The sequence below is a fragment of the Urtica dioica genome, chromosome 5 (genome assembly GCF_054948205.1).
Source record: "Urtica dioica subsp. dioica isolate 48M chromosome 5, U.dioica_male_clone48M_v1_H2, whole genome shotgun sequence".
Classification (NCBI taxonomy): domain Eukaryota; kingdom Viridiplantae; phylum Streptophyta; class Magnoliopsida; order Rosales; family Urticaceae; genus Urtica; species Urtica dioica.
Genome location: NC_142760.1, coordinates 34,653,872 through 34,665,377, shown reverse-complemented (window position 1 = coordinate 34,665,377; position 11,506 = coordinate 34,653,872). Strand labels below are relative to the sequence as shown.

The following is an 11,506-nucleotide window of genomic DNA, read 5'->3' as shown; positions in this document are numbered from 1 at the left end:
ATCCTAGAGCAAGACCTGCGGGACTTTCGCATCATTGAGCTTGAGTAAAGCGCTCGTCGACTAACGGACCATCTCATGGGATAAGAGAATGACAGAGCCACAATCGAAAACCTTCTCGGTTTGGCGAGGCAGGCTCGTAATTTCACCCACTCGGAGGGCCCCGAGGACGAGCGTACCTACGCTCGCACAAACGATGATGATGGTGATCACAACCACTCTAGCACAAACGAGAGCGATGACATTCCCGACCCCAACATTCGGGATCTCAATAACGACATCCTCGACATTGGGGAAGGTGGCAACAGGCACCCTATTCGGTTTGAATCCCAAAACCCCACAAATTCATCTCAAACATCTCGCTCCCGCTCAGGAACACAGATGAACTGGGCTAAGGCCGCACGCCACATCTTTGCAACAATAAAATGACAATCGAGAACTATCCCATTGCCACACAGGCGGCTTGAGGAAGCACCTCGACGCCCGTCAAAGAAGCTAGGGAAATCAGCTTCCCCTTGAAAACAGGGTCGTGCAGACGACAATTGGACTCAGTCGAGATAATGTCGGTCCGCCCCATTCGACCCCCATAGACTAGGCCTTCAATGAGATAGGGCAGGGTGCCCCACACACCTCACCCTGTGCCCCTACCATATGCAAACGTGCCTAGCATGCTCCATGACTTCAGAAAGGAGGTCCGCAACCTCGTGGCCATTCAAAACATGACCCAAGAGCTCCGGTGAATGATAGAACATACAGCTTCCCCATTTACGGTTGGCATTGTCGCAAAGGAGTTCTCAGTCGACTTTCGTCTATCGGAGCTCCCGTGCTATGAGGGAAAAAAATTACCACATTCACCACATCTAACAATATCGCATGTGGATGGCCGTGAATAGGCATACGTTGGCAATCTTGTTCCAGACATTCAGCCTCACGCTAGGCGGACTGAACTTCAAATGGTTCCAAAACCTGAGGCCTTGGTCAATTAACTCGTTCAAGGAGCTACAACGATCCTTCCTCACTTGCTTCACTGGCCCCCGCGAGAGAATGCTTGGAAAAACTCATTTGCGATCCCTTAAGCAGAAAAAGGGAGAATCTCTCCACGGATACATGGCTAGATTCACAAAGGAGTCTAACAAAGTAGACTTGTTCGAAGACGGAGACGTCATTGCGACTATCCTCAAAGGGCTCCAAACGGAAGACTTTCTTAGCTCTATCGTCAAGCAAGAGCCTTGAACAATGGCCGAGCTCTCGACTCGGGCAAAAAAATACATGTCCTTGGAAGACTTCATTCAAAGTCAAAAGTCCCAAGATGACAGTCGGAGGGATAAGAAAGAATCTGATAGTCACAACTCACGAAGAAAGAGAATGAGGCTTGAAGATAGCTCACGCCCACCTGCGGGATAAGTTTCTCAACTACGCGAACTTCACGCCGCTGAACACATAGCCTGAAACAATCCTCACTCTAAGACACAAAATTTTTTGCGACCCCGTGCCTCTGAGATTCGTCTCAAATCGAGACATGACAAAATACTGTGCATTTCATAAGGACCACAATCACTTGACATCCGAATGCAAACACCTAAGGAGGAAAATCGAAGACCTCATTCCGTAGGAAAGCTGAAAGATTTTTTCCTCGAAATAATCAGCAACGTAGACGCCCCCGCATGCTAACTGGCCACCGTGAATCGCCAAGAAAATAACAACTATGCGTCGCCCCTCAATATCGTCACCTAAATCTCTATGGCTTTTATTTTATTTTTCCCCTTTCAATAAATCTATGGCTTGGGACAAGATCGTTGTGATTCCTCCATGGAAGTTAGGTTGAGATCTGCATAAATAAAAATTAGTTCCCCATTTTACGGATAAAGGTTGAGACGATTTCCTCCGGTAGCTTGTATGTCTTGCGCTACTCTGCCTCGCGATGACACTTTTTGGCCCAGAGTGCCAAGCGATTGCGCTTCTCGGCTCACAATGCCTAGGCGATCCCGTCCGGTAGCTTGTACACCTAGCGCTACTCTGCTTCGCGATGACGATATTTGGCGCGGAGTGCCTAAGCGATTGCGCTTCTTGGGTCTACAATGTCTAAGCGATCTCGTCCGGTAGTTTGTACGTCTTGCGCTACTTTGCCTCGCGATGACACTTCTTGGCCCAGAGTACCTAAGCAATTGCGCTTCTTGACCCACAGTGCCTATGCGACCCCGTCCGATAGCTTGTACGCCTTACGCTACTCTGGCTCGCGATGACGCTTCTTGGCTTATAGTGCCTAATCAATGACGCTTCTTGGCTTATAGTGCCTAAGCGATGACCCTTCTTGGCCCATAGTGCCTAAGCAAGAACGCTTCTTGGCCCACAGTGCCTAAGCAAGCCCGTTCGGTAGCTTGTACGCTTTGCGCTATTCTACCCAACGTAACAAAATACGCCAACGCAGCTCAACAAGCCGTCTACAAGACGCACTTCAAACACCAACACGAAGCACCAATACAGATGTTCAGTGTGCTAAGCCTCCCACGAGGTGCACGAAAGCTATCTCTTGAGATGCACTAAAGACGTCTATAAGGCGCGACAAAGTTTACACCTCCAAGAGGCACAAGGCGACGCGCTTTCTAAAGAACAAAGACTCAAGAGAGCCGAGTTCCCTCAAACAACTAGGAAGATTCTGAAGTACACTTCTCGGAGTCCTCCAAGCAACGAACTTGGGGGACTAATGTTGTCGATCGTTTTCAAAAACATTATATTACTTGTGACTTACTAGGAATTTCATGTCAAGGCCCCTATGAGGCCCACAAAGGCAAGAAGTTTAAATAAAATAAATAAAAATAAAAACCACGCGCGAGCATGCAACAGTAGTGTGCGCTCCTTAATCCGTGCGCGATTCGCGCACCCGCGGATCAATTCCAATTTTTTGGGGTTTCTTCAGCCCTCCAACACCTTTAAATAGACTTCTCATACAGAGGGAAGAGGTAATCAATTCTAAACACAATGACTCGATTTCATAGTCATGAAACGCTGCCGATGACCCTACGCACTAATGTTAAGTGTCAGAGCATGCGCCAGAGGCACCGCCTCTGCGCTCTTCTAGCTTATTTTCTTCTTATTCTTCTTATTCTCAAATCTCCGCGACGAACAAAGAACGTTCTTGAGTTAGAGGAGCGACACTCGTGACTTTCGAGTTCCACACACTAGGCTCGGGCACGACCCCTTGGTCCAACCTTAGGTCGACCCGCCCGAAGTCTTCAACGTTGTTCAATTTTCAGCGACAACAATAACTATTTCATATTTTCAAATATTTCATAAATATCTCATTATTTAGATGATTTTTTTTATTTTAAATGAAATTTTAAGCAAGAAAAAGTTAAATGAACTGTTCATATTAAAAAAAGTCATATAAACCATTAAAAATATATATTATCGGAAAAAATGAGATGTTATCATAATAAAAATAAGAATTGTAATCTATTTATAAAAATATTTTAATTGAGGTAGCTCGGATAATTTTCTTCTTTAAGATCTTAATCATGATTTTTTTTTTTGTTTAATTCACATGTGAAAATTGCATGTTATATAGAGTTTTTTTTAACTAACTGCCATAATAACGTGTCTAAATTTTTATCGCAAAAAAAATATTTTTAAGTTTTAAATATTTAATTATTAGACTATTTAATTTTATTTATTTTTTTACAGTTTATTAATAAATAAAATAATCCCGAATAACTGTTTACAATTTAAAACAAATACTATTTTTAAGGTATTTAAAACCAAATTTTAAAAATATTACACTTTAAAAGAACTATTATCTCGTAATGTTATCATTTAACATTGGTTGAATTAAACCGGTTGGAATGTGAAAATTACAAAATAACATTTTTTAAGTGTAATATTTTCAAAATAATGACTATTTTAAATCTTTTTAGAAATACCATTTTTTCAAACAATAAAAATTTATTTTTCTTATAATAAAATTTTAGATGGCAAAGATACAAAGTTAAATCCCATTAACAGATTAAAGAAAACGGTTAACATTGAGAAGAAAAATACTGTACATAACGTAAACGTTATTTTCGTAATGAAAACTTTATGTTATTCCTGTGATAAATTAGAAAAGACGGTTACTAAGAGCAGTTATCACAATTCGTACGGCAGATGACTATGGGCTTACAACCATGAGGCCCATTCTCTTTGGTCCATAGCAATTTCCTTCTTTCTCTCTGCCACCATCTCTCTCACCACAATACGAAAACAAAACAAATTTTAGGTTTAGGGTTTCAAACTTCTAAGGAATTTTCTTCTTCTCTTCTCTTCTCTAAGCTTCTCTCGTTCCCAGAAATTCAACAATGGAAGAGATCACCGAAGGAGTGAACGCCATTAACATCACGACCTCAGATTCATACAAGAAGAACCGTATTCAGGTCTCCAACACCAAAAAACCTCTGTTCTTCTACGTCAATCTCGCCAAGGTAACAAATCAGAATTCGTTTTCCTCTTGTGGTTCGTTTATGTATGTATATATCCATTGCCTCCATTGTTTTATTTTTTTTTCCTGTAAATTTTAAGTAGTTTTGAAATTTTATCACAATTTTGTTTTTTCAGAGGTATATGCAACAGCACAACGAGGTTGAGCTTTCAGCTCTCGGAATGGGTAAGTATCCAATTTCTTTCGATGTAAATTTTCTTTTTTATTTTCCGTCACAAGGTTTCATTTGTCTGTTTATTAAATTAGTAGCCTCAGTGATGGAAATAAATCGTCTCCTCAATTTTTGGTCTCACACCGTAATCGGATGTGATTAATTAATGTGTCTATTACCTTTTCACAGCTATCGCCACAGTTGTCACTGTTGCTGAAATCTTGAAGAACAATGGATTGGCTGTTGAGAAGAGTAAGCTTTCATTTTATTTTTATTTTTTTGGTGACCTCTGTCCTATAAGTGGAATGTGATATTAACTTCAATGTTTGCTTAGAGATTATGACCTCAACAGTTGATATGAAAGACGACGCACGAGGTAGACCGATCCAAAAGGCAAAGGTATATACACAAGTGTTTATGTGTGTGTGTGTATATATATATATATATATATATATATATATATATTTCCTTTCATATCTTTCAATTACTGAGAATGGACCTACTTTGTTTTCTCTGTTTCTAAATGTGTCGTAATGATCAGTTTCTCGAATCTGGACCGTATCAAAGCATGTTAAAGGCTTCGTAGATATTCGATTGATGAATGATTGCTTTCTATATATACTATTTAGTTAGTGTCTAATTCATTTAATTCACCAAGGTTTTGCAGTTTCCTTTTCCTTGATTTTCCATGGCTCTAGTATTCATGTTCAAATTGATTTTGATATTAATTTTTATGTTTTTTTTTTTCAGATCGAAATTGTTCTTGGGAAGACTGAAAAATTCGACGATCTGATGGCGGCGGCGGCGGAGGAAAGGGAAGCGGCTGCGGCGGCGGAGGCCGATGAGCAGAGTTGAAGCGGTTTTTGTCTTCGTCAATGGAATTCTGTGGTTTGTACTTGTCTTTTAAAAGAGTATTCTTTCCCGTTTAACTATATAGATGGTAGGGTTTCAGTTACTTCTTCTGTCGGTATGAATTTGGTAAAGCATAAGAAGAAAAGGAAAAAAAAAAAAAAAAAACTGTTGTAGGACAATGTGACATCAAATTTTGTTATCTGATCTTTGGCTGGCTATTTGTATGTGGATGTGAATTTTTTTTATTCTTTTTTTTTTCCTCCTGGTATCCACCCTTTTTTTCTCACTGTTTTTTTGTTCGTTATGAATATAGTTTTATTGGTTCACTTTCTCAAGAGGTTGATTGATATGACTGAAGGCAAGAGATGAATTCTTAATGAAGATTTGAAATGAAAAGTTGGCATGTTATTCCAGTAATGCTTGTTTTTCTCTTCCATTGTCATATGCCCTAATTAATATCAATCAGATAATGCCCCCAAAGATTTATGTCAAAATGATAAACGGGTATTGAAGTTCTTTCTATCTCAAGCATGATTCTTTTACATGGACTATAGCCCTCTGCAGCGACCCGAAATGTGATTGTGTCACGTTATATATATATATATATATATATATATATATATATATATATATATATATATTGTCTTTTTTTACAGTCATGTATTGTAGCTATTAATTAAAGCATGGCTACAACATAATTTTGCAAGTAGTAATTTTAGAATTTTAAATTCAATTTAAGTTAGTCAAAAGAGTGGATTTACTTGAATCAATATTTCTGACATTGTTTGGTGTTAATTTTTTTTTTTTTTTAATTTTTATTAGCAAACAAGTAACGGGTAACGGGATATACGAGTACCCGTAGTTGATTTTCTAGTTGTATATTCGGCGGCGGGTAAACTGGCCACCAAGTCCGATTGAACAATCGAGCAAACATGTTCAACCATTGAGGTAAAGATGTGTAGGTATCAAGTAAATAGGCCAATCTTGATAATTGCATGTCAAAATGTTCGGTGACATACGAGACCTATGTTCCTTTAATTCATATTAAATCCCAATTTGTTATTCAGCAGGCAAAGATCTCAAACGTATAAGCTTAACCGCAAGTCTTAATTCACAAGTTCTCGTGGATTCAATAGTATTCTACCTTATACTTGATTACTTGGGGTGAAACATACGATTACAAGTTTTTTGATTTCTTCCACGGTGGTCGTGAAGCTCCACGGAACAAAAAGCCGTAACTCTAAATTTTGTTCTTAGAGCTTAATTTGCTTTGATTTGTAGTGAACAATCAAACGGTGCACATCTTTTTAGTAATGATATTCATCAACGTGATGATGTGTTGATAATGCCTCTCATAGAGGTGGGTATCTATTTAGTACGATTCAAGAGATTCTCGATCGCAGCATAGAGACTATCATATTACCCTTGTGGGGGAAGAGCAACTTCTATGACCAATCTTAGATAATCTCATTTATGTTAGCATCAAACGAAACATACGTCTCAAATATAGGACTTTAAAGATTTAGGTTGTGGGGATCCATTTATCGCCATAAAATCGAGGTTAAAAAAAGGAGAATGCTGGTGATTGAGAAACATTTTCCAACGAGAACACAAGCTGCGAGAGAAATTGGAAGCCAAACGTGTTTCGCATCGGGGGTCTACTTAAATTTGTTGAGTCTCCATAATCACGTTTAGCTTGGAGTGTGTTTTTTTTATTTTTATTTATTTTTATTTTTTTTATTTTTTTATATATATATATATATATATATATATATATATATATATATATATATATATATATATATCTAGACCATTACAGTTTCTTCTTTCATTTGTCTACACTCCACTTTGAAGCAGCACATAGTCCTTCATTTGCCTATCAAAATTCTAATGAGATCTTAGAGACTCTACATGGTATAGAGCTTATTAGATTTTGTTTCGAGCAAATTACTTTCGTGGTGACTTGAGTTTATAAACTCATTTGAGGGGTGGATATTGAGTTAACAATCTTGTTTTATAAAGCGTAATAAATTGAATGACCGGCTTTATGAGTCTATTTCCGGTTGGTGGTCTAGCAGCCATCCCCACTTTAACATCAATCTTGGAAAAAAAAAATACAAACTCTATTATGTGAAAAAATTGTCTAGTCTTATTATGCAATGGTCTAAATTGAAACTATTCAAGGAATAATGGTAAATAATATAAATACAAATTCTTTTATTTAATGTATGAAATAAAATATAAAAAACAAAGCATGCAAACAGCACTAAATTGATTTGTGTGTAAAGATTGAGAGTCGTGACCAAGTGGGAAAATAACCTTCTTTCATTCACAGTGACTTTCCATTCATTTCTGTCCAGAAAAATACAAAGAAATAATAACTTATGCATATTGAGTCAATATGCCTAATTAATTACGAAGCCTTGGAAAAACACTGAATAAATATTAAATAATTAAATACAATTCTCTCTCTCTCCCCCTCTCTCTCTCTCTCTCTCTCAAAAATTACCAAAATGTCATCGAAGATTTGTCTTCGTCTTTCATCCCCAAAATCTAATATTTCTTTATCCCAATAACCATGAAACCCTAATTGATCAATCCTTCTCTTTTTCAACTGTCTCTATATACGTCTGCTTCGGATCTGAATCTCATCTGTAAGTTCGATACTATCACTGTTAATTTTATATCCAATTACGGCTCCGAAATCGAAATCCTTTGATGAAGTATATAGGTTCTGAGGATTCGAATTTTTTCTAGGATTTTTTTAGCTCGCTTCGATATGGATAGTAACAAAGACGACGCTTTGAAGTGCTTGAGAATCGGAAAGGAAGCCCTAGAATCGGGCGATCGAGTCCGAGCCCTGAAATTCGTCAACAAAGCTCAGAGACTCGATCCGAACCTCTCGGTCGACGATCTCGTGGCGGAGATCGAGAAAAACTCCGGCGATCAACCGACGAAAGACGCTGACGTGTCATCCGATCAACCGTCGGATCATCAGAAGCACCAGCCGTCTCTGCGGCAGAGAAACCCGTCGAACGGACCTTCGTCGGCGTCGACTTCTTCGACGGCGAATTACACCGTAGAGCAGATCGCGATCGTGAGGGAGATCAAGAAGAAGAAGGACTACTACGAAATCCTGGGTGTAGAGAAGAGTTGTACGGTCGAAGATGTTCGAAAGGCTTATAGGAAGCTCTCTCTGAAGGTTCACCCCGATAAGAACAAAGCCCCCGGGTCCGAAGAAGCGTTCAAGTCCGTCTCGAAGGCGTTCCAGTGTCTCAGCGACGGAGAGAGCAGGAAAAAGTACGACGTTCTCGGGACCGACGAGCCGGTCTATGATAGACGCCCGACTCGGCACGCCAACGGGTTCAACGGCGGCGGATTCTACGACACGGAATTCGACGCCGACGAGATTTTCCGAAACTTCTTCTTCGGGAACATGGGTCAGACGACCCAATTCAGGGGTTTCAGTTTCGGGACCAATATGGGCCCGAGAGCAGCCCATACTCATCATCAGAACGAGGGCTCTGGTGGGTTCAACGTCAGGATGCTGATTCAGGCTTTGCCGATTCTGCTGATCGTGCTTCTGAACTTTTTGCCGTCTTCGGAGCCGGTTTACTCGCTCTCGAGATCGTACCCTTATGAGCACAAATACATGACCGAGAAAGGTGTGAACTTTTATGTGAGGACGGCCAAGTTCGAGGAAGAGTACCCGGTGGAGAGCCGGGAACGGGTTACTTTAGAGCGGCAGATCGAGAGAGAGTATTTCGGAATTCTCACGCAGAATTGCCGGCTCGAGATTCAGCGGCGTCAATGGGGGTTCATACGCGAGACTCCGCATTGTGACATGTTGGAGAAGTTCGACTTGAGGGCTTATTGACGTGCTGGAATGAATCAATCTAAGGTTAAAATCATTAATACCTTTTTTCTTTTTTGGCTTTTTTTTTTATTGCTGTAAAATTACTGTGGGTTTTGACTCCGGATTTGTGAAGAACAATTAGTAATAAGTAGTTTTGCTCCTTTTTCTTCATTAGAGCTTGTGAGCATTACGATACTCAATGTAAAAGAATGGTGGATGGTTTGATACTAATTGTAATACTTATGTTCGTTGGTTTTCGGGCATTGAGATATTTTGTTCATAATTTCAGTTGATTGTGTTTGTTTTGGGTGCTCAAAGGTTTTGACACAAAATTCAGTCCTACACTCATTGCCTAAATACAGAATTCTTTATTGCTCTGCATTGTACATATCTCAATATACGCCTTTTTTGTTGCGAGTGTGTTTGAGTTTATTAAAGAAGATGGGTTTTCTTTATTTTCTATGTTCCTCTTAGAGCAAGTAGTTTCAGGTCCCTTAGTTTAGCCAAAACAAAATGCTATTGTAAAGAAGATGGGTGTTCTATATTTTCTTTGTTTCTCTAAGGGCAGGAATTTCAACACTGTTTTGCATGTTTATAGGAACCCAGGGCGATAGGCAAAAACCGAATTCTTCTTTTGGGTATCAAGAGTTGTTTTATGAGCACCAGGATTGTGATGTTATGAAGCTTATGTTTTCACTTGGCTATGTGTTCTGCAATGTTAAAACTTAGAACTTAGAAGCCAACGATGTGAAGGGTTTTGTTTCAATTACGAGTAAATGGGTGAAGAATGTTCAGATTTTGGTGTTATTTTCTTAATGCAGATTGGTTTTTTTTTTTTGGTGTGGAGACCGAAGATGGGGTCAGAATTCTAATTTCCTACACCAAAGCGCATACAAGAAGAAGCATGGTATTTACTATTTGCACAGGAGTTGTGGAAGTGAATTATCCCTGGGTTTTTCTGTTTTTTTTTTCTTCTTTTTCTTTCTTATTTGAACTATGTTTAGAAAAGGCATTATATAGCAGCGAGTTTTGCCAAACGATGACCCTTGTCTAGAGCCCATTTATATACACTTCCCTGTCTTTTTACATATTGACACCTAAATTTATTGTGAGAAATATCTGACGCAGCTCATGTGCTACTACTTGATACAATAAATGTATACAAGCTCGAATTTTTAAAGCATTTCTCTCTCTCTCTCTCTCTGCCAAGACAACGGGTTATGGGTATTTCTGCCAAGTAAGCGGGTTGAAAATGATGTACCCGTTACCCATTTACCCGCTTAACAAAATCGAAAAGTGAAACTCGTCAACAAAAGAAAACCAAAATTGGTAAAGATCCTCCACAAATGTGCTCATCCTCTGTAGCTATCACCGACTTACTTTTGATAAGGCTAATAGCCTCGAAGGAGTCGGACTCAACTACACACAGGGTGATATAGAACTGTGACACAAACTTCATACCTTCTCGGATCGCCAAAATGATAGGATCTGGAACGACTTAATATAAAAAGAACAAAGAATTTCTGGAAATCACGGGAACGTGGTGTTACCGTGATGATTTTATTGAATGAGTCTGAAAAACACAAAAGGATTGGTCTTTCCTTCGAGAGCAAGCCCTGAAATTCTCCCCGGAAGCTTCAATACCAAGACGGCTAATCAAAACTTGACGTAAATCTAAAGTGGTCGATTGGCTATATTGCACAATTAAACCCCTAATAAATAAAGAAATAAAATAGTAATCCTCAAAAACATAATTAAAAAACTTAAATCATAATAAAGCAGCGCAGGTCTATCACAATATATCAGTGGTACGAGCAGAATCGATTTGAGCTGCTTTGGGTTTGTATTCTTGGAGCTGCTTCTGCCTCTTGATAGAACTACGTGTTTTCTCAATTGGTGTCAACTATGACTTTTATTTCTTGTTGTCAACTTTTCTATCATGAATTGGAAAAAATTTATGGAAAATACAGGAATGCATTTTCAGTGGGGTTTTTCCAGAACTGGAACTCATATAACTCTTGGGTTTAGTTCATTCATCGGAATATTGAATAAAACGATTTTTTTCTCTAAAGAAAATCAAATTTTAAGGCACTTATCTTACTCTAATGTTTATATATATAAAGATCAACAATTAATAGTACCATATTACTCAAAATCATGAATCATAGGTTAATCTAAT

The 11,506-nt window shown here is 38.8% G+C and overlaps 1 protein-coding gene and 1 pseudogene across 4 annotated transcripts; both read left to right on the top strand.

Annotated features, from left to right (window-relative positions):
* The first annotated feature begins 4,210 nt into the window (after positions 1-4,210).
* LOC149398068 (uncharacterized protein At2g34160-like) lies at positions 4,211-5,759 on the top strand. The gene is made up of 5 exons (XM_089615829.1): positions 4,211-4,451; positions 4,585-4,633; positions 4,809-4,871; positions 4,954-5,018; positions 5,370-5,759. Exons 1-5 carry the CDS (start codon positions 4,329-4,331, stop codon positions 5,472-5,474), a joined length of 405 nt encoding a protein of 134 aa, XP_089471955.1. The 5' UTR covers positions 4,211-4,328; the 3' UTR covers positions 5,475-5,759.
* Positions 5,760-7,958: 2,199 nt separating this feature from the next.
* On the top strand, positions 7,959-10,466 carry LOC149398067 (chaperone protein dnaJ 49 pseudogene; annotated as a pseudogene). Of its 3 annotated transcripts, none has more exons than XR_016297108.1 (3): positions 7,959-8,125; positions 8,229-9,372; positions 10,149-10,466. The product of XR_016297108.1 is annotated as a chaperone protein dnaJ 49 pseudogene, transcript variant X2 (transcript). The 3 variants fall into 3 exon arrangements; XR_016297109.1 differs by lacking the exon at positions 10,149-10,466 and adding an exon at positions 9,926-10,137; XR_016297107.1 differs by lacking the exon at positions 10,149-10,466 and having other exon boundaries at positions 8,229-9,590.
* The last annotated feature ends 1,040 nt before the right edge of the window (positions 10,467-11,506 follow it).